Source organism: Sturnus vulgaris, chromosome 27 (genome assembly GCF_052056855.1).
Source record: "Sturnus vulgaris isolate bStuVul1 chromosome 27, bStuVul1.hap1, whole genome shotgun sequence".
In the NCBI taxonomy this organism is placed as follows: domain Eukaryota; kingdom Metazoa; phylum Chordata; class Aves; order Passeriformes; family Sturnidae; genus Sturnus; species Sturnus vulgaris.
The window spans coordinates 6,395,799-6,420,565 of NC_142269.1; the positions used below are offsets into that span (position 1 = coordinate 6,395,799).

At 53.8% G+C, this 24,767-nt stretch overlaps 3 protein-coding genes, 1 long non-coding RNA gene and 1 pseudogene across 4 annotated transcripts; 1 reads left to right on the forward strand and 4 right to left on the reverse strand.

The window, feature by feature from the left end:
- Nucleotides 1-4,839: 4,839 nt before the first annotated feature.
- LOC148221112 (uncharacterized) lies at nucleotides 4,840-5,924 on the reverse strand. The gene is made up of 2 exons (XM_088179485.1): nucleotides 5,873-5,924; nucleotides 4,840-5,438 (listed from the first exon to the last, which is right to left on the reverse strand). Exons 1-2 carry the CDS (start codon nucleotides 5,922-5,924, stop codon nucleotides 4,840-4,842), a joined length of 651 nt encoding a protein of 216 aa, XP_088035611.1.
- A 1,702-nt stretch (nucleotides 5,925-7,626) lies between these two features.
- LOC148221113 (triggering receptor expressed on myeloid cells 2-like) lies at nucleotides 7,627-12,458 on the reverse strand. Its single transcript, XM_088179486.1, has 4 exons — nucleotides 12,407-12,458; nucleotides 11,609-11,929; nucleotides 8,280-8,515; nucleotides 7,627-7,635 (listed from the first exon to the last, which is right to left on the reverse strand). The coding sequence occupies exons 1-4, from the start codon at nucleotides 12,456-12,458 to the stop codon at nucleotides 7,627-7,629; spliced, it is 618 nt and encodes a 205-aa protein (XP_088035612.1).
- Nucleotides 12,459-13,076: 618 nt separating this feature from the next.
- On the reverse strand, nucleotides 13,077-17,646 carry LOC148221114 (uncharacterized). The gene is made up of 4 exons (XM_088179487.1): nucleotides 17,595-17,646; nucleotides 16,655-17,089; nucleotides 13,424-13,659; nucleotides 13,077-13,085 (listed from the first exon to the last, which is right to left on the reverse strand). The coding sequence occupies exons 1-4, from the start codon at nucleotides 17,644-17,646 to the stop codon at nucleotides 13,077-13,079; spliced, it is 732 nt and encodes a 243-aa protein (XP_088035613.1).
- Nucleotides 17,647-20,231: 2,585 nt separating this feature from the next.
- On the forward strand, nucleotides 20,232-23,344 carry LOC148221115 (uncharacterized). Its single transcript, XR_015808581.1, has 2 exons — nucleotides 20,232-21,380; nucleotides 23,107-23,344. It is a non-coding gene; the product is annotated as an uncharacterized LOC148221115 (long non-coding RNA).
- LOC148221116 (T cell receptor alpha variable 4 pseudogene) lies at nucleotides 21,490-22,731 on the reverse strand (annotated as a pseudogene).
- Nucleotides 23,345-24,767: the final 1,423 nt, after the last annotated feature.

Genomic DNA, 24,767 nt, shown 5'->3' on the forward strand with positions numbered 1-24,767 from the left:
GCAGTCTCTCCTTTCCTGGGGGTTTCATGCTCTCTCTAATCTTTTCTAACCCTTTACCCTTGACAAAGCTCAGCCGGAGCCAATTCACAGCCACAGCCCCTGGTTCCTAAAGGCTCATCAATTAGAGGCTGATGAACTCTGAGCTCCCCCTTTGAATCCCTTATCACCGACTGCTACATTGGTGTAAATGTGTGCTTTTGTCATCGCTTTCCCTTTTCGTTGTTCTTCCCTTGGAAAGGTAAACGGACGTGATGTGAACCTTAGAGAGCCAGACATTTTCGCCCTTTACATGTCCTGACTGTGGCCTCTGCTGAACTTGCTCATTCCAATGAGTTCCTGAAGGTGCAGAAAAGCTCTTGCCCTCAAATGAAATGGAATTTGTAGGGAATGTGTGTGGAGTGAAAGCCCATGTGGAGCTCATTCTTTCAAGAGTGTCCCCCAAACCGTTGCAACTGTGCTAAACATTGTCATATGCTTTTGTATACCTGAGAGGATACTAAGGTGTAGGAAAGGGGACCAACCAGTTTCAGCTGGTAGGTGGGAGTGAGAGAGCCCCTTTACGAATTGAAACGCTGTGTCGCTGTGCGCGGGCTCGGGGCGGTTCGTGCCCGGCCGCAGCCCCGGCTCCTCTGCCCGTGGCCCCAGCGCGCAGTAATACACGGCCGCGTCCCCGCGCCGGGGCCCCCTGAGCCACAGCGAGCTCGAACGGCGATCTGCCGACACCAACAGCTGTCCTGCAATCTCCGGCAGCTCTTTGGACGCTTTCACAGTGAGTGCGAGGAAGTCGAGTCCTCGGCCCGGGAGCTGACGGTACCAGGAGATGGTCTCGCCTATCTGTATATTGGCGTGTGAGCAGCTGATGTTGACTCCAGTGCCCTCGGTAGTCTCCGATGACGGCTCCTGCTGTACCTGGGCTCTGCCTGGAGCCACTGTACGGGATAAAAGAACAACATTTCTTTAGTAGAAAAGACCATGCAGGGGCAGAAGGAAGAGGAAGACGGATCACAGCGAACTGGGATATGTTCTGGATATAAAATATGGAGAGATTATTTCAGTGAGCGTATTTGATTGAAGAAAAGCATCAATAAGGGTCGGTTTGAGGAAAAAAACAGAAGAAAGTTACAAAAATGCAATGGCTGAGAGCGCGGGATATATGCATACATGCACGTATGGATGTCTGAATAACGACGTGGAGTAAAAAAGGCAGATTTGAAAGCAATGACTTCACGGAGGGAAGAAAGAGTTCTGGCAGAGGACAGATCAGAGGGGAAATAAGAACGGAAAGGAAACAGGAGGGTAAGAGATGAATCTTGGGCTGGGGCCGGTCTAACATAGCCCCGTGACCCGGGCGCTGCCCCTTAGGCGCCACCCCCGCGCACCGAGCAGCAGCGCGGCCAGCGCCGCCAGCCCCGCGCCCCGAGCCCGCCGCATGGCGCCGCTCCGCCGGCCGAGCATCGCTGTGGCCCTGAGCCCCGGCTCTCTGCTGCGGCCGTGCCGCCTCCTCTCGCACGCCGCCAGCTCCGCCCCGGCCGGCCTCAGCCCCCGCCTCTGCCAGCAGCAGCAGCACAACGAGCGACACAAGGACGTTTGGCACGGCCAGGGACAGGACACAGCTGGGTCCCGTCCCACACACCACCCACACTGCACCGCAAGCACATCCTTCCTGAACACATCTCTCGCGGGCAGGTGCTGTCAGCTCTCAGCTGTGCTCAGGCTCCTCCTGAGCCTGGGAAGCTGCTGCTCTGTGCTGTGCAGGGCCTGGGCAGTGCTCGGTGTCCCTGCCGCCATAGTCAGGGAATTCCCTTCCTATAAAGGATCACTCATGGACAAACACAGATACACAAATGCTTGTGCACACCAGTGTGGAGTCATTCAGAAATTTGTGCTTCTCATGTGTCCCTGCAAACGCTGCTGCTCCAAGAGCTCACAAGGCAGGAACACACGAAGGAGCAATATCAGCTGTTGACTTTTCTGAGGACACACGGTGCCAGAAGTAGCAGGGCAGGGGCATTGTGTGGAAGGACGAGGTTCCAGTCAAGCAAAGTGCAACGGTTTTGTTGTACCCAAAATGGAGATGAGTCAAACTAGACCAGCATACCTTCCTGAGGGCAATCATAGCAGGACAGGCACACCCGTGGGGAGAGAACCAGGACTGAACATCGGCATGAGCTGCTGCAGAAGGCCAGACAGGACTGGGGGATGTCATCCAGCACAACAGCCCATGAGTGTCCCATTGAGGATGATTGCGGCTTCATCCTGCGAGTGATAAAAGCAGAGGCACGCTGGCTGACACATCACTCTCCTGTTGTGGATCCATTCAGCACTGCAGCTGAGGCTTCTGCCTTCACTGCTGCATTCCTGCCCAAAATATCCTGGAGCCTTTCATCCCAGTGTTCAGAAGAAGCCTTCTGTTTGGAATGGGCATGGCCCAAACCTGGAAAAGAAAGGGCAGCAGTGCAGGAAATAAAAGCACAGCCTCCAGCATTAGGTGTGCTGGTTTGCACTCAGATGAGCTTGTGGGGAAATTGTTCCCTGTGCAAAGGTGTCCTCTAGGCCTGTGGAAATGAAGGGCAGTAAAGATAGGCAGATCTAATCCCTGAGGTCTTACCAATTACTCCTGCCTATTTCTATGGCTACTACATGGAAGAAAATACTTAGAAAAAACAAGATAGAAGCAAACCAGAATGTTGTATACAGAGACCAAACATTCCAAAGTGTATTAGAGCCCTCCCATTGACTCCTAACATTTAGATTGTAACCCCTTGCTGCTTTTAAAACACCTGATGGAGCTTTGGTGTGTCTCAGTCAAAACTTAGTGTCAGACTGAGACAATCGCTTATGTCTGAAGGAATTGACCGCACGCATTTCGTGAGTATTGATCCATCATGAAATCTTGTGATGATCTGTTGCTAATAGGGAGTCTCCCCATAATCAGAAAGGCAAGGGTCTCTCAGTGCCAGGTAAGAAATTGAGAGAGTTGTGTGTGAAATTGAACAGAGAGTTGTGTGTGAATCAGCACTGGCAGACAGACAGAACAATCCCCAAGCCACAGCTAAAATGAAAAATGTGATTCCCTTCTCTCAGGTACCTTGGGATCCCTGAAGCCACCTGTGGGCAGAATTACAAAAGCAGAGATGCAGGCACAGTGAAACTCGGTGCATGCTAAAGGATCACCATGGGCTCTGCACACCACTTTCCCAAGGGCTCTTTGCAGCTGCAAGGTCACTTGATGAATGACAATCCTCCTCAGCCCTGGCCCACTTTTCACCTATTCCTCCCAACACCACAGCCGCAATACTCAGGCACAGTGCAGGGAAGGGCTTTAGTGTGGGTGAGTGGGCTCAAGGTGGGCATCTCCCACTCTCAGCGAACTCCCATCACTCTTTTCCCAGCCACACAGAAGGCCTGGAAACCCGAGTTGCACAATTTGACTCTGCCTAGTCCAAGAGTTGTGCAGTGGCCGTGGAGAGTGCAAGCAGCCTCTTTGGCTGGCTTGAGGCTTCTCAATGAACTCAAGAGGACTGGAGATGTAGATTTGTGTATGTCTGTGTATGTGTGCTACCTAAGCAAGCAGTTGGTTCAGTCTTGAGCATTGTTTCTGATGATACCCCATACATGTGGGGGAAAAGCAGCAAGACATTGGATTGATGTGAAGTAGTGAGGTAAGAAGGTTAAGACGAGGGTGGCTTACATAGATTTGTTAGCAAAGTCCACTTGATTATTTACAGGGTCAGCTAAAGCTGTCAGGGAGACTGCCAATGAGTCAGGAAGTTGAGAAAGGACCCCCTTGCATTCCAAACTCCTTCTCATATGGGGAGTTCACGTGCAGCTGGCTCCTGGCTTTGTCCCAGCCTTGGTCAATGCTTTAAGTCTAAACAATTCTATCTTGGACCATCCATCCTTTCTATCACTTAGCTAAGATTTCAAGGCTTCAGTGCTCTTCTTGCCAACTGACACACCAAGTATAAGATCAGGATTCCTCAGCCTTGAGGAGTGACCTTGATTGATGCCCCTGCTAAAGGGAAGATCCTGGTGGGCAACCCAGTAGCACGCAGGAGAGCTGAGTGAGACCTGATGTGTGCAGCTTTTCTGGAATGAGCTGTTTGAGTGGGAGTTGCAGTCCAGCTGTATTTCAATGGGCACATGTTGTAACAGGCCTGAGCAGGTCAGCAAGATGTGTGGCTGTGAGCTATGGTGGTGTTGTGTGTGCCCAGAGTGCAGCTTAAGGCAGATGGAGGCGTCATGTCCCAGATGGGTATTGAAGGAAGGGAAGTTCCGGGAAGGGAAGACAAGGGAATAAGCTTTTTCCTAATATTTTGTAGTAGAGTCATATTGCAGAATACTTTTTTGCAACCTGGATTAACACAAAGTTAGCAATTTCTCGTGACAGGGCTTTCTTAAAACTCAGTCATCATCTCAGTTCCCCACCGCGGGACATATTTTGCTTTATGCCTTCCCTAAATAGTGGCAGCCGAATCTACATTCAAGAATGACCACAGCAACACAGAATATATCAGGATCAGGTAATTTGTTTTCCGATGAACTCCCAGTGCTGTGTGGTCAGAGCAACGAACTTGAGCTGTCACTTGACCTTCAGAAAAGGCAAAAAGAGCTCAGCAGCGGTGGGAAGAGAAGAACAGAGGTAAGAGGAGAACCAGCCTGACATGGGCTGAGTGCGAATGTGTGCCATCATGGATGTATTTTAGAGACAATATTTGCAGACCTTTGTAGACAGGCCGGAGGATGCCACGTTCCCCAGAAGGAACAGAGCCCTTTGGGAAGGAGCAAGAGATGGCTTGTGCAGGACCCTGCTGCGGTCCGTGCCTCACACAGACCATCTCAGTGTGCACAGGGAACTGTGGCCGGGCGGGGCTGTTTGCTGCCGTCAGGAGCTGAGCTGCACGGAGGCCGCAGTGAGAAGAGGGGCTGAGCGCGCTCGGTGACTCCGAGTTGGAGCTGCCGGTGCCGGTGTCGGTTCCGGTGTGGGGAGCGCCCCCTGCTGGGCGGGGACGAGCGGGGCGAGGCGGCCCCGGCGGGCGGAGCGGCAGCGCCCCCTGCTGGCCGCGGGCGGCGCTGTGCCCCCGGCCCCGCCCGGCCCCGCCCGCGGCGGTTCGTGCCCGGCCGCAGCCCCGGCTCCTCTGCCCGTGGCCCCAGCGCGCAGTAATACACGGCCGCGTCCCCGCGCCGGGGCCGCCCGAGCCACAGCGAGCTCGAACGGCGATCTGCCGACACCAACAGCTGTCCTGCAATATCCGGCAGCTCTTTGGACGCTTTCACAGTGAGTGCGAGGAAGTCGAGTCCTCGGCCCGGGAGCTGACGGTACCAGTAGATGGTATCCCCTGTCCCTATGTTGGCGTGTGAGCAGCTGATGTTGACTCCAGTGCCCTCCGTAGTCTCCACTGACGGCTCCTGCTGTACCTGGGCTCTGCCTGCAGCCACTGTACGGGAGAAAAGATCAACATTTCTTTACTAGAAAATCCCGTGCAGGGTCAGATGTAAGAGAAAGACACATCACAGCGAACTGGGATATGTTCTGGTTATAAAATAACGAGAAATTATTTCAGTGAGAGTATTTGTTTGAAGAAAAGCATCTATAAGTGGCGATTGAGGAAAAAACAGAAGAAAACTACAAAGATACAATGCCTGAGAGCGCGGAACAGATGCAGACATGCACGTATGGATGTCTGAATAAGGACGTGGAGTAAAAAAAGACATATTAAAAGCATTGACTTCACGGAGGGAATAATGTAGGACGACAGACGACACAACACGGGCTAAACAAGACCCGAAAGGAACAGGAGAGAAAGAAATGATTCCTGGGCAGGGACCGATCTCACGTAGCCCGGTGACCGCGGCCGCCACCCCCGCGCACCGAGCAGCAGCGCGGCCAGCGCCGCCAGCCCCGCGCCCCGAGCCCGCCGCATGGCGCCGCTCCGCCGGCCGAGCATCGCTGTGGCCCTGAGCCCCGGCTCTCTGCTGCGGCCGTGCCGCCTCCTCTCGCACGCCGCCAGCTCCGCCCCGGCCGGCCTCAGCCCCCGCCTCTGCCAGCAGCAGCAGCACAACGAGCGACACAAGGACGTTTGGCACGGCCAGGGACAGGACACAGCTGGGTCCCGTCCCACACACCACCCACACTGCATCGCAAGCACATCCATCCACATCAGCGGAGCGTCAGCTTTGCAGGGCCACGAAAAGGAGGGCTCGGCACACAGGGGCTGCATTTCAGCGCCTCTTCCCTGCACACATCTGTAGCGAGCAGCTGCCGTCAGCACTCAGCTGCACTCGGGCTCCTTCTGAGCCCGGGAAGCTGCTGCTCTGTGCTGTGCAGGGCCAGAGCAGTGCTCGGTGTCCCTGGCACAGTCAGGGAATTCCCTCGCGATGAGGGACACACACGGACAGACACAGGCTCGTGCACAGCAGTGTGGAGCCATCCACAAATCTGTGCTTGACGTGTGTCCATTGGAACGGGGCTGCTGCAAGAGCACGCAGGGCAGGAACACAGAACCAGCCCTGGGCTGTGCTGAGAACATGTGGGGCCAAAAGTAGCATGGGTGGAGTGTGGAAGGACAAGGTCCCAAGTATGCACAAGCGAGATTTTTCTTCGAGACTGCACGATGTGGAAATAAATCACAATTGTCCAGAATATTTTCCCAAGGGAAACGTCAGGATGGATGTTGTAAAAACCATCAGACCATTTATGATAGGTTGACTTAGGAAGAAGAAACTTAGAGAGAAGTTCTTCCTAAGGCAATTTTTTTGTGGGGGTTGGGACACCTGTAACAGTTAATTGAAGAAAGTTAATTTGTTTCGTGAACACACGTTTTAAAGGAAGTAATTCGGAATTTACTCTTTTTCTTTTTCCGGCGGCTGAACAGGTAAGACCAACCCAAGCTTCCCCCTCCCCTATGCGAGGGGGAGGCTCGGGAGGTCGCTTGGGCTCCTTTTGCCAACGAGAGGACCCAGTGGCCGGGAGGAAAAATAATTGTGTGATAAGACTTTCACGGCTTCCTTCTCTACGGGCCTGCAGCTCTGGCGTGGGGGGGGGAGGCCGACTCTTGCTGCTGCCGGACGGGCCGGGCCTGCCCGGGTGGCCATGAGCAGTGTGGGGCTGCAGCCCAGTCCCAAAAAGGCTGATTGACACCTCAGCTGCCCCCCCCAGCACGGCCTGAGCCTGGCCCAACTTTTGTAGTTGTGTTAAATTTTACTTCTTTAGTGCTGAAATAAGATTTACAAAGCCTCCGGTCTTTCTTATAAATTTGAAAGAAAATAAGAAGATTTCTGAAGTCAGTAACATAAGAGCTAAGTTTTTAAGATGAAAGGAAAATGAAAAAATGCTAAAATAACTGAAAATCTTTTTGTAAAATCGTAGGAATGAACTGATGTATTGAATATTCCTATAAACCATAGAAAAAAAAACCCATGGGGGAATGGAAATATTCCATTTAAGATATTTTAACTAAAGAGTATCTGTGTTGAGAATTTCTGCCCTGAGAAAAGAAAGAGATTTCAGTTTTCTGAAAATGAAGCCTGAGCAGAAAAAAAAGAGACAGAGAAAATCTTTGCTGTCGAACATTTAATTCATAAAAATAATACCCCATAAGACAGACATGGCCCAAATTTACAGTTTTAGGACAGCTGTGAAGTTGGAAGGAGTGTCACAGTTACAAGTTCCCAGGCAGACAGAAATCATAAAAAACAAAACCACAAAAGAACTGTCTTTTTCCTTCTTGTAGGAAAAATCCCTACAACCTGAACAAGAAAAAAATTCTCTCTCCAGAAAAGAACGGAAAAAACTAAATTAGGAACTGACCGAAGTATTTGTTATGTTTGTTTTGTTGTTATGAAGATTGGGAAAGGGAGGGAAGGAGTGATCTGAAAAATCTTAGTCTGAATGTTTTTTCCTTTCTCTTTGTTTGTGTAATTAATAAATTTTCTTTTATAATCTCTCAAGTTTTAAGCCTGCCTTCCTCTTTTACTCCTGGTTCTGTCTCACAACAGCAAAAATAAGTTTATTTAAATAGACAACTCAAAACAAAGACATTAATTTGGTGCATTGGCCAAGAAATCAAAACTAAACCAAGACACCATTGTACACAGATTAGATGCAACTTCTGATGAGTACTGGGGTGAGATCTTTTTCACTGTCTGAAAAGCAGGATTTCACTGACCCATGCCCTCCCTCCCCTGGGTTGTTGCACAGCCGAGGAAGCTCCCTGCACCAGGGTGTCTTGCACAGCACACAGGTACAAGGCGCTGTCAGACAGCTCCACTTCCTCCACCTTCAGGACACTGTATTTCCCCGTGGTGTTCAGGTGCGTGGTGATACGGCCGCTGTGCTTGGGGCCAGTCCCTGATTGATAGGACACCAGCTGGGGGGATTGGCCTTTCTTCAGCAGGTACCAGAGCACCGAAGGAAAACCACTGCTCTGGTATTTGCAGGTGGTGTGGAAGGGGTGTCCCTGCTTCACCGTGATTTCTCCATCTTCCTGGGTGACCGTGATCTGCCCCGTGGTGCCTGGAAGAAAGTCAATGTCAGCATCTCCTCAGGGAAGGACTACGGAAGCAATACGAAGTGTATAGAAAGCCCTGGTGGAGTAAACTCCCTGGCTTAAAGAAGAGTCCAGAGAGATTTCGGGCATGAGTTCAGAGCTCTTTGCTTTGCATCACCCAAACGAGAGCTGGGCTGCGTCTCTGCTCCGGCTCCTCCTGCTCAGCGTACCAGGCAACAGCCTGTCCTGGCTGAACATCGTGTGCTGTAACCAGCACTCTTCCAACTGCCTGAGGAACTCACCAAAGTTCAACAAAGGGTTTCATCCTGCTTTCACATCCCTGTCACCTCTGAGGGCTCCTCGATCCCTGAGTACCGACAAAGCTGAGCTTGAAATGAGGGAGCCCTGGTTGTGCTGCCAGCCCAGAGATCGATCACTGGAAGGCATGGCAGAGCTGTGTCAGCCTGGAGGCAAACAGGGACAGCCTATTCAAGTCAGTGAAATAAGAATTTGGGATTTCGGGGCAGGTTTGATAGGATCTGGGAATTTACATATAAAGAGGTAGAATATGGGACAGAAGAGAAAGCTGCGATCTGCTGAGGTGACAGCCAGAGGATGAGAAGAGAGAGGCAGAAGGAGATGGATTGAAGGGGAGAGAAAAGACAGAGAAGCGATCTGAGGTTTCTCTTCTCTCTCTTCCACTTTCTTTTACAAATCCAAGAGCTTTTTGAGCAAACACTTCCAAAATCACAAAGAGGAGCCGATTTTTCTCAGCCTGTCCCTTCGAATCCGCCACATTTCTCTACAGTTTCCTGATCGGGCTGTTGAGGGTTTCCTGGGGAAGGAGTAAGTAGAAGGTGCTGGGTGCCTTGGGGAAAAGGCAGGACTTACCCAGGAGCTGTCCCAGCAAGACGGTGAGGATGAGATGTGCGAGGTGCATGGCGAGAGCAAGCTGCGTGTTTGCTGAGTGAGGAAGAGTCAGAAAGCACGTCGCAGCGGCGAGAGAACAGAGGTGCCGGAAACGCCTCTGTGCGGGAGCCAAGGGAGCAGCAGCGGGAGCAGGCAGAGCAATGGCCTGTCCTTGGCGTGCCTGAAATGCTCCTGCTGCGTTTGTGGCTCGTCCAGCAGCAGCCGCCGTTTGTCCCTCAGCCAGTGGCATTGGGAGCATTCCGTGCCTCTGGGGCCTCAGCCATGGCAAGGGGCTCTTCCCGCTCAGCTCGCAGTGGAGTCCTCCCCTCCCCAGCTGCAATCGCCAGCTCTGCTGCACACCCCGTGCTGGGCATTTGCGAGCTCAGCGGCTTCTTCCCCTCTGAGCTTTCTCACCTGTGTGGGCTCATTGCAATTTCCTCTGTGAACAGGGGACTCCTCTGTCTCTGCCCCTTCTCCTGTTCCCTTCTTCATCTTCCTGGGACAAATGCCACTCTCCCACGTGCCTCACACTCACCCTCTTTCCATATATCAACTCCAAATTGATCCCATATTGGCAATTTGTTTTTTTCTCTCCAACTGGTTTGTCATAAAAATCCTCCTGGATTAAGTTGATCAAAGAAGCAGGTAATAATAGTAGGTATGAGAGGAATATTTTCATGTAGGTGTTGCACCGCTCCATTGTTTAGAAGGAGGTTTCTAGAGAAGTGGAGGATCCTGAAGTTGTCACAAATTTTCCGGTTGAAGGCTTACCCTTCTACGAGCTCTTTCAAAAATTGTACCTTCTTAGGCTACAGAACAGAGAAAAGATGGCAGGAGATGTTCAAGGAGATGTTCAAGGAGATGAGGACTCTTCCCAGCATTTGTGCTTAGACGAGACTCCTGCAACCATTCTTGTTGATCCCGGAGACACATCACTAGCAGTTTCTTCTTTCCTTGGGCTTTGATGTCCTCTCTCATCATCTCTAAGCCTTTCTCACTGAGCAAGTTCAGCCTGAGCCAATTCACAGCCACGGCTGCTGGTTCCTAAAGGCTCATCAATTAGAGGTTGATGAACTCTGACCTCCCTCTTTCATTCCCTTATTACCTACTGCTACATTGGTGTCATTGTGTGCTTTGATCATCAATTTCTCTTGTTCTTCCCTTGGAAAGGTAAACGGACGTGATGTGAACCTTAGAGAACCTGAGAGTCTCGCCTTTCACACACTCTGACTGTGGCATCTACTGAACTTGCTAATTCCAATGATTTCCTGACGATACCGAAAGGCTCCTATCCCTAAGGGAGATGTGGACTCTCGAGTAAGTGTCAGGAGAGAAAGTTCATGAGCAGCTCATTCTTTCAGGTGTCTCCCTCCAACACTTGCAGCGTTCCTGAACGTGGGCATCTGCTTTCCAGGATACCTGAGAGGTTACTAATGTGAAGGGAAAGGCTCCAATGAGTTTCAGGTGGGAGGTGGGTGTGACAGAGCCATCACTTGATTTGAAATCCTTCTCTACTCCAGCAGAATGATTTTTTTCCATCCCAGATATTTTATTGTTTTAGGAAAGAGCTGAATGCAGATGCAGGGGTGTTTGGGGAAACATGTAGATGAGAAAAACCGTCGAGAAGTGAATGCCAGCCTAAGCTGTGAATCAAAGTACACTTTCCTACCCATCCCTATATGAATGCGGCTTCTTATGCACCGCCCAGTATGGAACAGAGACATTTCTGCGGGCACAGAGATGGAGATTGCTTCGTCACCTCAGAAAGCCTCACAGCAAACAACTCTGATGTCACGACTTACTGAGGTGACAACAGTAGCTGAATGAGCCCCAGTTCGCCTGTGAGTGCAGCTGCTTTGTCAGCCGCCAGCACAGATGCTGTCCCGGAGCAGCTGTTTGCTTTGCCAAGCAGGCTGAGAGCAGCATGAGGCGTGGGCGGAGGGCGCAGCAGTTTGGTGAGAGGCAGAGGGCGTCTCGGGAGCGAGGGCAGGCGGGGCTGTGTGTGGCGGCTGTGTCCCGCAGCAGGCAGGCTGGCAGCCGTGTGTCGGGGCCGTGCCGGGCTGTGCGGTGTCGCTGTGCGCGGGCTCGGGGCACACGAAGGAGCTGCGGAGCCGCCTGGGGCCCGGCGGGCGGAGCGGCAGCGCCCCCTGCTGGCCGCGGGCGGCGCTGTGCCCCCGGCCCCGCCCGGCCCCGCCCGCGGCGGTTCGTGCCCGGCCGCAGCCCCGGCTCCTCTGCCCGTGGCCCCAGCGCGCAGTAATACACGGCCGCGTCCCCGCGCCGGGGCCGCCTGAGCCACAGCGAGCTCCAACGCCGATCCTCCGACACCCACAGCTGTCCTGCAATCTCCGGCAGCTCTCTCAACCCTTTGTGAGCGCTCACGATGATTTCAGGACCCTTCTCCGGGAGTTGACGGTACCAGTAGATGTAATCACTGGTTTGGATTTTGGGGTGTGAGCAGCTGATGTTGATTCCGGTGCCCTCGGTGGTCTCCAGGAATGCCTCCTGCAGCACCTGGGCTCTGGCTGAAACCACTGCCGGGGGAAGAAAAGGACAAACCTGAAATCCTACATTGCCCTGCTGCATAGAAGAAAGCGCGTATGTACAGAGACGGTGAGGAAAGCTGTTTCCAGAGGATTTCATGATAAGCAGGAACACAAGTGTATGTTCATCGTTCGTGGAGAGGTGAAACCGTGAACGGCACGACGCTACAGATGGGTATTTGAGAAAAGGATGAGGTGGGAGAAAGCACCTAAAGACATAAAAGTGAGAAGGAGTAAGAGATAAGGGATAACGTACAGACCCCATAAAATGTAAAAAAGCTCTGGTTTTGCAGAGAATCGAATCCAGAGATTTCTCTGAGAGTGTGGGATGGAGAAGAGGGAGGGATGAACAGGAGAATAGTTCGTAAGAGAAGGTGTATGAAGCAACCAGAGAGGAGAGCAGCCTCGAGGAACGTGCGAGATGAGCCCAGCCCCGGGCGCGGCCCCTTGGGCGCCACCCCCGCGCACCGAGCAGCAGCGCGGCCAGCGCCGCCAGCCCCGCGCCCCGAGCCCGCCGCATGGCGCCGCTCCGCCGGCCGAGCATCGCTGTGGCCCTGAGCCCCGGCTCTCTGCTGCGGCCGTGCCGCCTCCTCTCGCACGCCGCCAGCTCCGCCCCGGCCGGCCTCAGCCCCCGCCTCTGCCAGCAGCAGCAGCACAACGAGCGACACAAGGACGTTTGGCACGGCCAGGGACAGGACACAGCTGGGTCCCGTCCCACACACCACCCACACTGCACCGCAAGCACATCCATCCACATCAGCGGAGCGTCAGCTTTGCAAGGACACGACAGGGAGGGCTCGGCACACAGGGGCTGCATTTCAGCGCCTCTTCCCTGCACACGTCTGTAGCGAGCAGCTGCCGTCAGCACTCAGCTGCACTCGGGCTCCTTCTGAGCCTGGGAAGCTGCTGCTCTGTGCTGTGCAGGGCCAGAGCAGTGCTCGGTGTCCCTGGCACAGTCAGGGAATTCCCTCCCCATGAGGGACACACACGGACAGACACAGGCTCGTGCACAGCAGTGTGGAGCCATCCACAAATCTGTGCTTGACGTGTGTCCATGCAAACGGGGCTGCTGCAAGAGCACGCAGGGCAGGAACACAGAACCAGTCTTGGGTTGTGCCGAACATTTGTTGGGCCGAAATCAGTAGAGCTGGAGTGTGGAAGGACTCAAGTCGCAGGAAATTGCAGGGGATATTTTTCTTTATTTAGATATTGCACAATGTGGAATAGTTAAAAGAGTCCAGAATGGCACAAGGGAAGTGCTGGGATGGATGGTGTAAAACTCTTAAGACCACAGTCGACACGTGGGGAGGCAGTTTCTGGTAAGCATTAGGATGGGCCCTGCTTCCTTTCCTCCAAGTTCAAGCCGGCACAGGTCAATCCCCTCCCTCCCTCGGGTTGTTGCACAGCCGAGGAAGCTCCCTGCACCAGGGTGTCTTGCACAGCACACAGGTACAAGGCACTGTCAGACAGCTCCACTTCCTCCACCTTCAGGACACTGTATTTCCCCGTGGTGTTCAGGTGCGTGGTGATACGGCCGCTGTGCCTGGGGCCAGTCCCTGCTTGATAGGAGACCAGCTGGGGGGATTGGCGTTTCCGCGGCTGATACCAGAGTAATCCACCAAAATTACTCATCTGGTATTTGCAGGTAGTGTGGAAGGGGTGTCCCTGCTTCACCGTGACTTGTCCATCTTCCTGGGTGACCGTGATCTGCCCCGTGGTGCCTGGAAGAAAGTCAATGTCAGCAGCTCCTTAGGGAAGGACTACGGGAAGCTATAGGAAGTGCATGGAAAGCTCTGGAGTAGAATGATCCCTGCCTTGTAGCAATGAAGTCCTGAGACTTTATGGGCATGAATTCAGAGCTCTCTTCTTTGTATCTCAGAAAGGTGAGCTGCTCTGCGCCTCTGCACCTGCTCCTCCTCCTCCTGTACAGAAGACCAGGGAACAGCCTGTCCTAGCTGAAATTTGTGTGGTGCAACCAGCACTCTTCCAGCTGCGTGAGGAGCCCACCGACGTTCAGCAGAAGGATTGATCTTGCTTCCCCATCCCTGTCATGTCTGAGGGCTCCTCGATCCCTGAGTACGCACAAACCTCAGTTGGATAGAGGGAGCCCTGGTTGTGCTGCCAGCCCAGAGGTCGATCACTGAAAGCCGTGGCAGAGCTGTCAGCCTGGTGGCAGCAATGGACACTATGTTAATGTCAGTGGAATGAGAACTTGAGATGCCGGGGCAGATTTGACAGAATCGGACGATTTGCACATAAATGGGAACAGTGCGAGGCAGTAGAGACAGCAGAGATGTCGTGAGATAACATCAGGAGGATGAGAAGAGAGAGACAGAAGGAGATGGATTGAAGGGGAGAGAAAAGACAGAGAGGGGCTTTGAGGTTTCTCTTCTCTCCCTTCTACTTTCCTTTACAAATCCAAGAGCTTTTTGAGCAAACATTTGGAAAACCAGAAAGAGGAGCCGACTTTTCTCAGCCTTTCCCCTCGAATCACCGATATTTCTCAACAGCTTCCTGATCGGGCTGTTGAGGATTACCTGGGGGAACAAGAAGAAGGAGACGGGTGCCTTGGGGAAAAGGCAGGACTTACCCAGGAGCTGTCCCAGCAAGACGGTGAGGATGAGATGTGCGAGGTGCATGGCGAGAGCAAGCTGCGTGTTTGCTGAGTGAGGAAGAGTCAGAAAGCACGTCGCAGCGGCGAGAGAACAGAGGTGCCGGAAACGCCTCTGTGCGGGAGCCAAGGGAGCAGCAGCGGGAGCAGGCAGAGCAATGGCCTGTCCTTGGCGTGCCTGAAATGCTCCTGCTGCGTTTGTGGCTCGTCCAGCAGCAGCCGCCGTTTGTCCCTCAGCCAGTGGCATTGGGAGCATTCCGTGCCTCTGGGGCCTCAGCCATGGCAAGGGGCTCTTCCCGCTCAGCTCGCAGTGGAGTCCTCCCCTCCCCAGCTGCAATCGCCAGCTCTGCTGCACACCCCGTGCTGGGCATTTGCGAGCTCAGCGGCTCCTTCTCCTCTGAGCTTTCTCACCTGTGTGGGCTCATTGCAATTTCGTCTGTGAACAGGGGACTCCTCTGTCTCTGCCCCTTCTCCCCTGCCCTTCTTCATTTTCCTGGGACAAATGCCTGTCTCCCAGGTGCCTCACTCGCACCCTCTTTTCCATATCATCTCCAGAGTGATCCCCTACTGGTCATTTGTTTTTTCTCTACAACAGGTTTGTCATAAAAATTCTCCTGGATTAAGTTGTTCAAAGATGCAGGTAATCGTCATGGGTGTGAAAGGAACATTCTCCTGCAGGTATTGCAGCGCTCCATGATTTACAAGGCTGTTTCTAGAGAAGTGGATGGTCCTGTGTTTGTCACAGATTTTCCAGGTGAAGGCTTACCCTTCTATGGTCTCCTTCAAATCTTTTACATTCTTAGGCCTCAGAGCACAGAAAAGATGGTAGGAGATGTGCAAAGAGATGAGGATTCTTCCCAGCATTTGTGCTGAGACAAGAAACCTGCAAACATCCTTGCTGATCCCATACACATCTCTGGCAGTTTTTCCTTTTCTGGGGCTTTCATGTCCTCCCTCATCGTCTCTAACCCTATCTCCCTGAGAAATCTCAGCCTGCGCCAATTCACAGGCACAGCCCCAGGTTCCTAAAGGCTCATCAATTAGATGTTGATGAGCTCTGAGCTGCCCCTTTGGATCCCTTGTCACCGACTGCTACATTGGTGTCATTGTGTGCTTTGGTCGTCACTTTCCCTTTTCCTTGTTCTTCCCTTGGAAAGGAAAACGGACGTGACACGAGCCTTAGAGAAGCAGACACTCTCACCCTTTACATGCCCTGACTGTGGCCCCTGCTGAACTTGATCATTGCCATGAGATCCTGAAGATGCAGAAAGGCTCCTGTCCCCAAAGGAAATGGGGTCTGTAGGGGACGTCTGTGGAGTGAAACCCCATGCGGAGCCCATTCTTTCAAGTATCTCCCTCCAAGCCTTGCAGCATTGCTAAACTAGGGCATCTGAGTTTTATTATACCTGAGAGGGTACTAACGTGTAGGAAAGGGGACCAACCAGTTTCAGGTGGGAGGTGGGTGTGAGAGAGCCCTTATATGAATTTTAATGGTTCTCTAACAGAGTTACTCTTTTCCGTCCCAGATATTCTAGTGTTTCAGAAAGCTATGGAATGCAATTCCATGGGGTTTTGGGCGAACTTTTGGAAGAGAAGAAATTGTAGAGAAAATAATTCTAGCATCAGCTGGGATTCTAAGTCCACCTCCCCTACTTATACCGGTGAGAATGCTGGTTCTTATGCACGTTGCAGTATGGAACAGAGACATTTCTGCAGAGACAGAGATGGAGATAGTTTTGTCACTTCAGAAAGCATCACTTCAAATCCCTCTCATGCCATGATCGAGTCAGGTACAGCAGCAAATGAATTAGTTCCTGTGTGCCAGTGAGTGCAGCTGCTTTGTCAGCCCCCAGCACAGATGCTGTCCCGGAGCAGCTGTTTGCTTTGCCAAGCAGGCTGAGAGCAGCATGAGGCGTGGGCGGAGGGCCGAAGGCGATGGCAGAGGCGGCGGGCGCAGCAGTTTGGTGAGAGGCAGAGGGCGTCTCGGGAGCGAGGGCAGGCGGGGCTGTGTGTGGCGGCTGTGTCCCGCAGCAGGCAGGCTGGCAGCCGTGTGTCGGGGCCGTGCCGGGCTGTGCGGTGTCGCTGTGCGCGGGCTCGGGGCACACGAAGGAGCTGCGGAGCCGCCTGGGGCCCGGCGGGCGGAGCGGCAGCGCCCCCTGCTGGCCGCGGGCGGCGCTGTGCCCCCGGCCCCGCCCGGCCCCGCCCGCGGCGGTTCGTGCCCGGCCGCAGCCCCGGCTCCTCTGCCCGTGGCCCCAGCGCGCAGTAATACACGGCCGCGTCCCCGCGCCGGGGCCGCCTGAGCCACAGCGAGCTCGAACGCCGATCCTCCGACACCAACAGACGCCCTTCAGGAGCTCGCACTTCCTTGGTTGCTTTAGCAGTGACCGCCAGGAGTTGAGGTCTTTGTCCCGGGAGCTGACGGTAGAAATGGATGAAATCTCCCATCCGGATATTGGGGTGGGAGCACTTGATATCGATACTGGTGCCCTCAGTGGTCTCCAGGAATGGCTCCTGCTGCACTTGGGCTCTGGCCCCGGCCACTGCCAAGCAGAGAAAAAGAACAAAACTCAGCTCTTACTTTCTACTTAGCCCTGCCCGCCAATCCCCAGAAGAAAGCCCACAGAAGCAGACCGAAGCACAAAGACACGGCGAGGAAAAGAATTTCCAGATGATTTCAAGATAGGTAGGAAAAGAAGCGTCCATGAATCTTTTGTGGAGAGATGAATGCCTGAATCATAGGAGGATCGGTGGAGTCACTGTAGAAAGAGAGGAGATGGGCAAAAACAAGAAAAGATAAAAAGAAAGTTACCGAGGGTTAAAATCTGACTACATGAGTTATAAAGAAGGAATGCTAGTTCAAGGATGGGCAGAGAATGGAATCCGGAGATTTCTGTGAGTATATGGGACGGAAAAAGGGGAGGGATGAACAGAAGGAGAGTTCGAAAGAAGAGGTGTGTGACGAAGCCAGGCAGGAGAGCAGCCTCCAGGGACGTGCGGGATGAGCCCGGCCCCGGGCGCGGCCCCTTGGGCACCACCCCCGCGCACCGAGCAGCAGCGCGGCCAGCGCCGCCAGCCCCGCGCCCCGAGCCCGCCGCATGGCGCCGCTCCGCCGGCCGAGCATCGCTGTGGCCCTGAGTCCCGGCTCTCTGCTGCGGCCGTGCCGCCTCCTCTCGCACGCCGCCAGCTCCGCCCCGGCCGGCCTCAGCCCCCGCCTCTGCCAGCAGCAGCAGCACAACGAGCGACACAAGGATGTTTGGCACGGCCAGGGACGGGACACAGCTGGGTCCCGTCCCACACACCACCCACACTGCATCGCAAGCACATCCATCCACATCAGAGGAGCGTCAGCTTTGCAGGGCCACGAAAGGGAGGGCTCGGCACACAGGGGCTGCATTTCAGCGCCTCTTCCCTGCACACATCTGTAGCGAGCAGCTGCCGTCAGCACTCAGCTGCACTCGGGCTCCTTCTGAGCCTGGGAAGCTGCTGCTCTGTGCTGTGCAGGGCCAGAGCAGTGCTCGGTGTCCCTGGCACAGTCAGGGAATTCCCTCGCGATGAGGGACACACACGGACAGACACAGGCTCGTGCACAGCAGTGTGGAGCCATCCACAAATCTGTGCTTGACGTGTGTCCATGCAAACGGGGCTGCTGCAAGAGCACGCAGGGCAGGAACACAGAACCAGCCCTGGGCGGTGATGAGAACATGTGGGGCCAACATCAGCACGGGTGGATTGTGGAAGGACAAGGTCCCAGGCATGCAAAGGGGATATATTTCTTTACTTAGAGACCGCATAATGCAGAGATCAGTTAAAATTGTCCAGAATATTTTCCCAAAAAAAGTGTCAGAATGGACCTAATGCAAACTATCACAGCTTTGTACAAACAATGGATGCAAATTGTGGCGACAATCTTGTCGAGATCAGAGTCCCTTCCATCCCCAACCATGAACTTACACATGCCCTCCCTCCCCCGGGTTGTTGCACAGCCGAGGAAGTTCCCTGCACCAGGGTGTCTTGCACAGCACACAGGTACAAGGCACTGTCAGACAGCTCCACTTCCTCCACCTTCAGGACACTGTATTTCCCCGTGGTGTTCAGGTGCGTGGTGATACGGCCGCTGTGCCTGGGTCCAGTCCCTGATTGATAGGAGACCAGCTGGGGGGATTGGCCTTTCTGCAGCTGGTACCAGAACAAGCCATTAAAGTTACTGGTCTGGTATTTGCAGGTGGTGTGGAAGGGGTGTCCCTGCTTCACCGTGACTTGTCCATCTTCCTGGGTGACCGTGATCTGCCCCGCGGTGCCTGGAAGAAAGTCAATGTCAATAGTTCCATAGGGAAGAACTAGAGTCAGGAAAAGCAAATTGGGTGCAAAACCCTAGTGGAGAAAGCTGTCTGCCCTGCAGGGAAGACCTGAGATGTGCAGACAGACAGATGAGAGTGCTTTTGGGCAGGGTTTCAGAGCTCTCAGCACAACCAGACATTGAAAGGAGCTGGGCTGGGTCCCTGCTCCTACTTCACCGCTCAGACGACATCAGAACAGTCTGAATTTTGTGCTCAAAGGGAGGCTTAAGAGCCCACCGACGTTCAGCAGAAGGATTTATCTTGCTTCCCCATCCGTGTCATGTCTGAGGTCTCCTCGATCCCTGAGTACACACAAAGCTGAGTTTGGAAAGAGGGAGCCCTGGTTGTGCTGCCAGCCCAGAGGTCGATCACTGAAAGCTGTGTCAGAGCTGTGTCAGCCTGGTGGCAGAAAGGGACACTCTGTCAATGTCAGTGGTATGAGAACTTGAGATGCCGGGGCAGGTTTGACAGAATCGGACGATTTACATGTAAATGGGAACAATGCGGGACAGTAGAGGCAGCTGAGATGTCGTGAGGTGACAGCAGGAGAATGAGAAGAGAGGGGCAGAGGGAGATGGATTGAAGGGGAGAGAAAAGACAGAGAGAGGCTCTAAGGATTCTCTTCTCTCCCTTCCTCTTTCCTTTACAAATCCAAGAACTTTTTGGGCAAACGCTTGCAAAAACACAAAGAGGAGCCGATTTTTCTTAGCATTTCTCCTCTAATCACCGATCTTCTCTAGTTTCCTGATCGGGCTGTTGAGGATTTCCTGGAAGAAGGAATAAGAAGGAGGAGACGGGTGCCTTGGGGAAAAGGCAGGACTTACCCAGGAGCTGTCCCAGCAAGACGGTGAGGATGAGATGTGCGAGGTGCATGGCGAGAGCAAGCTGCGTGTTTGCTGAGTGAGGAAGAGTCAGAAAGCACGTCGCAGCGGCGAGAGAACAGAGGTGCCGGAAACGCCTCTGTGCGGGAGCCAAGGGAGCAGCAGCGGGAGCAGGCAGAGCAATGGCCTGTCCTTGGCGTGCCTGAAATGCTCCTGCTGCGTTTGTGGCTCGTCCAGCAGCAGCCGCCGTTTGTCCCTCAGCCAGTGGCATTGGGAGCATTCCGTGCCTCTGGGGCCTCAGCCATGGCAAGGGGCTCTTCCCGCTCAGCTCGCAGTGGAGTCCTCCCCTCCCCAGCTGCAATCGCCAGCTCTGCTGCACACCCCGTGCTGGGCATTTGCGAGCTCAGCGGCTCCTTCCCCTCTGAGCTTTCTCACCTGTATGGGCTCATTGCAATTTCCTCAGTGAACAGGGCTCCTCTGTCTCTGCCCCTTCTCCTGTTCCCTTCTTCATCTTCCTGGGACAAATGCCTCTTTCCAAGGTCCCTCACTCCCCTCCTCTTTCCCATATTAACTCCAGAGTGTTCCCATACTGGTTATTTTGGTTTTCTCTAAAACGTGTTTTTCACAGCAAATTTCCTGGAACGATGTGAACAGCGAAGGAAATAATGATAATGGGTGCAATAGGAACAGTCTCCTGCGGGTATTGCAGCGCTCCATGGTTTAGAAGGAGGTTTCTAGAGAAGTGGAGGATCCTGAAGTTGTCACAGATTTTCCAGGTGAAAGAACAGGATTGGGCTTTCTCTGCTAAAAACTATTTCAATGGTTGTGCCTTCTTGGGCTTCAGAGAGGTAATAAGACGATAAGACATGTACAGGAAGATGAGAATTCTGCATTTGTGCTGAGAAGAGAAACCTGCAACCATCCTTGCTGACCCTATAGCAACATCACCGCAGATTCTCCTTTCCTGGGGCTTCTATGTCCTCTCTCATAATCTCTAACCTTTTTCCATTGAGAAAACTCGGCCTGAACCAATTCATAGCCGCTGGTTCCTAAAGGCTGACCAGTTATATGTTGATGAGCTCTGAGCTGCCCCTTTCATTCCCTTATTACCTAGTGCTACATTGGTGTCATTGTGGGCTTCCCTCATCGCTTTCCCTTTCCCTTGTTCTTCTCCGGAAAGGAAAATGGGCGTGATTTGAGCCTTAGAGAACCAGATATTCCTGCCTTTCACATGCCCTGCCTGTGGTCTTTGCTGAACTTGCTCATTCCAATGATTTCCTGAGGATGCTGAAAGGCTCCTGTCCCCAGAGGAAATGGGGATCTCTAGAGCGATTCTTAACAGAGAAACCTCATGTGGAGCTTACTCTTTCAAGTGTCTGTCCCGAACACTTGCAAGACGGCTGAAACCTTGGCATCTGCTTATCAGCATGCCTGAGAGGTTACTAATGTGTAGGGAAAGGAAGTAATTAGTTTAGGGTGGAACGTGAGTATAAGATGAATTGAAATGCGTGTATACTTCAAGAGATTTATTCTTTTCCCTCCTATATGTCCTAGTCCTACACGAAGGTGCTGAATGCAGATACATGGGAAACCTGTGGAAGAGAAGAAAATGTACAGAAACGATTCCCAATATACCATCTGAGATTCAAAGTACACGTCCCTTACACATCCAGGTGAGTATGCAGCTTCTTACGCACGTTCCAGTACGGAACAGAGACATTTCTGCAGGGACAGAGATGGAGATTTCTTTGTCACCTCTGAAAGCATGACTGCAAACACCTCTCATGCCATCACCTACAGAGGTTACAGCCCCAGTTTGCCTGTGAGTGCAGCTCTTTGTCAGCTGCCAGCACAGATGCTGTCCCGGAGCAGCTGTTTGCTTTGCCAAGCAGGCTGAGAGCAGCATGAGGCGTGGGCGGAGGGCCGAAGGCGATGGCAGAGGCGGCGGGCGCAGCAGTTTGGTGAGAGGCAGAGGGCGTCTCGGGAGCGAGGGCAGGCGGGGCTGTGTGTGGCGGCTGTGTCCCGCAGCAGGCAGGCTGGCAGCCGTGTGTCGGGGCCGTGCCGGGCTGTGCGGTGTCGCTGTGCGCGGGCTCGGGGCACACGAAGGAGCTGCGGAGCCGCCTGGGGCCCGGCGGGCGGAGCGGCAGCGCCCCCTGCTGGCCGCGGGCGGCGCTGTGCCCCCGGCCCCGCCCGGCCCCGCCCGCGGCGGTTCGTGCCCGGCCGCAGCCCCGGCTCCTCTGCCCGTGGCCCCAGCGCGCAGTAATACACGGCCGCGTCCCCGCGCCGGGGCCGCCTGAGCCACAGCGAGCTCGAACGCCGATCCTCTGACACCCACAGCTGTCCTGCAATCTCCGGCAGCTCTTTGGACGCTTTCACAGTGAGTGCGAGGAAGTCGAGTCCTCGTCCCGGGAGCTGACGGTACCAGTAGATGGTATCCCCTGTCCTTATGTTGGCGTGTGAACAGCAGATGTTGACTCCAGTGCCCTCGGTAGTCTCCGATGATGACTCCTGCTGTACCTGGGCTCTGGCCACGGCCCCTGTACCGGAGAAAAGAACAACATGTCTTTAGTAGAAAATACTGTGCAGGTGGAGATGGCAAAGGAAGACAGATCACAGCGAACTGGTATATTTTCTGACTATAAAATATGAGAAATTATTTAATTGAGCATATTTGTTTGAAGAAAAAAATCTATTACGGGAGGTTTGAGGATAAATCAGAACGAAATTACAAAAATGCAATGGCTGAGACTGCGGGATTAATATATACATGCACGTATGTATGTCTGAATAAGGACGAGGAGTAAAAAAGACACATTAAAAAGAAATGACATCACGGAGGGAAGAAAGTATGACGGGAGAGGACACAATACTGGCTAAACAAGAACCGGAAAGGAACAGGAGAGTAAGAAATGATTCTTGGGCTGGGGCCGATTTCACGTAGCCCGGTGACCGCGGCCGTCACCCCCGCGCACCGAGCAGCAGCGCGGCCAGCGCCGCCAGCCCCGCGCCCCGAGCCCGCCGCATGGCGCCGCTCCGCCGGCCGAGCATCGCTGTGGCCCTGAGCCCCGGCTCTCTGCTGCGGCCGTGCCGCCTCCTCTCGCACGCCTCCACTCCTCTCCTGTCCTCTCCACCGCCTCCAGCTCCGCCCGGGACAGCGCCCTGCGCCGCCGCTGCTCGGCGAGTCCGGGCTGGGCACGGAGGGGAGGCGAGCGCGGTGGGAGTGGGGCGGCGGTCGGGTGTCTGCACGTCGGGAGCAGCGGGGCCGGTGTGGATGGCAGAGGGTCGGGCTGGTGTGATGGAGCTCAAGATTGACAGTGCCTATGCTTCTTTCCCTCCCATAACCTGCTTCGTCACGTCCTTCTTTTGCTGTCATGTGGGGACTCCTCAATTGTCCTTCAGGGCGCTGGAAAGAAATCCCCTCACACGGGATCCGGAAGGTCGGAATGAAGCCTCAGCCTTTCTCCTCGTCCATGAAACCAACCTGATAGAGCACAGGGGAGAACAGCTGTGCACTGCGCTGCAGAGACCTGTCCGTGTATCTGTGTGTCCGTGTGTCTGTGTTTTTGTTTGTGTGAGCACTCACAGCCATGCTGAGGCATTGCCAACATTTCAAACAGGATTAAGCTAAAGATCCAAACTTGGGTGATACCATTCTTCTTGGGGCCGGCCATTGGCAGTAGCAGAGCATGATGTTTAGAGCAGCTGGAAAAGGAGGGCTCGGGAAGCAGGGGCTGCATTTCAGCACCTCTTCCCTGGACTCATCTCCTACAGGCTGCTACATCACTGTTCAACTGCACTCAAGCTCCTTCTGAGTCTGGGAAAATGCTGCTCTGTGATGCTCAGGGCAGAGCAGCAGAGAGCGTCTCCAGTGCGATCAACACATTTCACTGTTGAGTAACACAATAGAACACACACACACAGTCGTACACATCGGGATGGATTCCTGCATGAATTTGATGAATTTGTGCTCCCATATGGATTCTCGTGGACCCTGCCTGAACACAAGCACACACAAACCAGGAACACAGGCAAGGACACAACCAGCCATGGACGCTGCTGAGGAAACCTGGGAGCAACAGCAGCAGGGCTGGAGCCTTGTGGGGAAGGACAAGGAGTCAGGCAAGGCCATGGCATAGTTTGTGTACTCGCAGGCTGAACAGTGGGTAAGAGGTCCAACGAGGCCCCAATACTTTCCTGAAGGCACTTTTAACAGGGCAGGATCGAAAGCAGCGGCCCAATGCTGACCTATCAGGAGGCAAAAACCGGTGAGCATCAGGGTGAGCTGAGGAGGGAAGAAGGGAGGGCGTATGTGTAAGTGTGTGGGAATAGATACACCTTGGGATGTGCTTTGTGTGTGCACATCTCTGGACCGGAATGTTCACGTAGATGTGTGTGCAAGGACTTGGGTGCAGGAGCAGGAATAGGAGTGAGCGTGTGTGTTTGCACATCGGTGGGGACATGCCAGAAGGAGAAGTGTCAGTGCTAGGGTCTGCTTTGGAAATGTGTGTGCACACACCTCTTCATAAATGCAGAGCTGTGAGTTACTCTTTGGGTGTGTCCAAGCTCCAGAGTGTCTTTGTGATACTGTGAACTCGTGCATGTGCAGTAGGAGTTCTTGAATTACTTCTTCTACTCTGGGTGCTGATTTATTCCCAGAAAGTCTTCATGAAGGCTCAGCGATGTGCTGGAACTGAGGAGAAGCGACACCAGTTAAAATGAGGGCAAATAGGCACTGAGTGTGTCAGCCTTTTCCCTGTCGTTTGAGCAGGTCGCCTTCCTCACCGAGCAACGAGCCGACATTTCCTGAGCCTTTCTTCGGCCACCACTACGCTCAGAAACACCTTCCGTGATTCCCTCGACCGCTGCTAAATGTCCCTCTCCAGCAGAATTGTTTTGTACACATTGCAGGGCAGCATCCTTGTGCTCGAAGGAGTCTCTCGTGGAAGGCTGGGCCCGTGGTGGCTCCCGGCCGGGGTCCGGCGGGTTCCACGCGTGGCTCGGTCCCGGTCCCGCCCAGCGGCGTCAGGCGGGAGCGGAGCGGCCCCTGCCGGCCCCGCCCG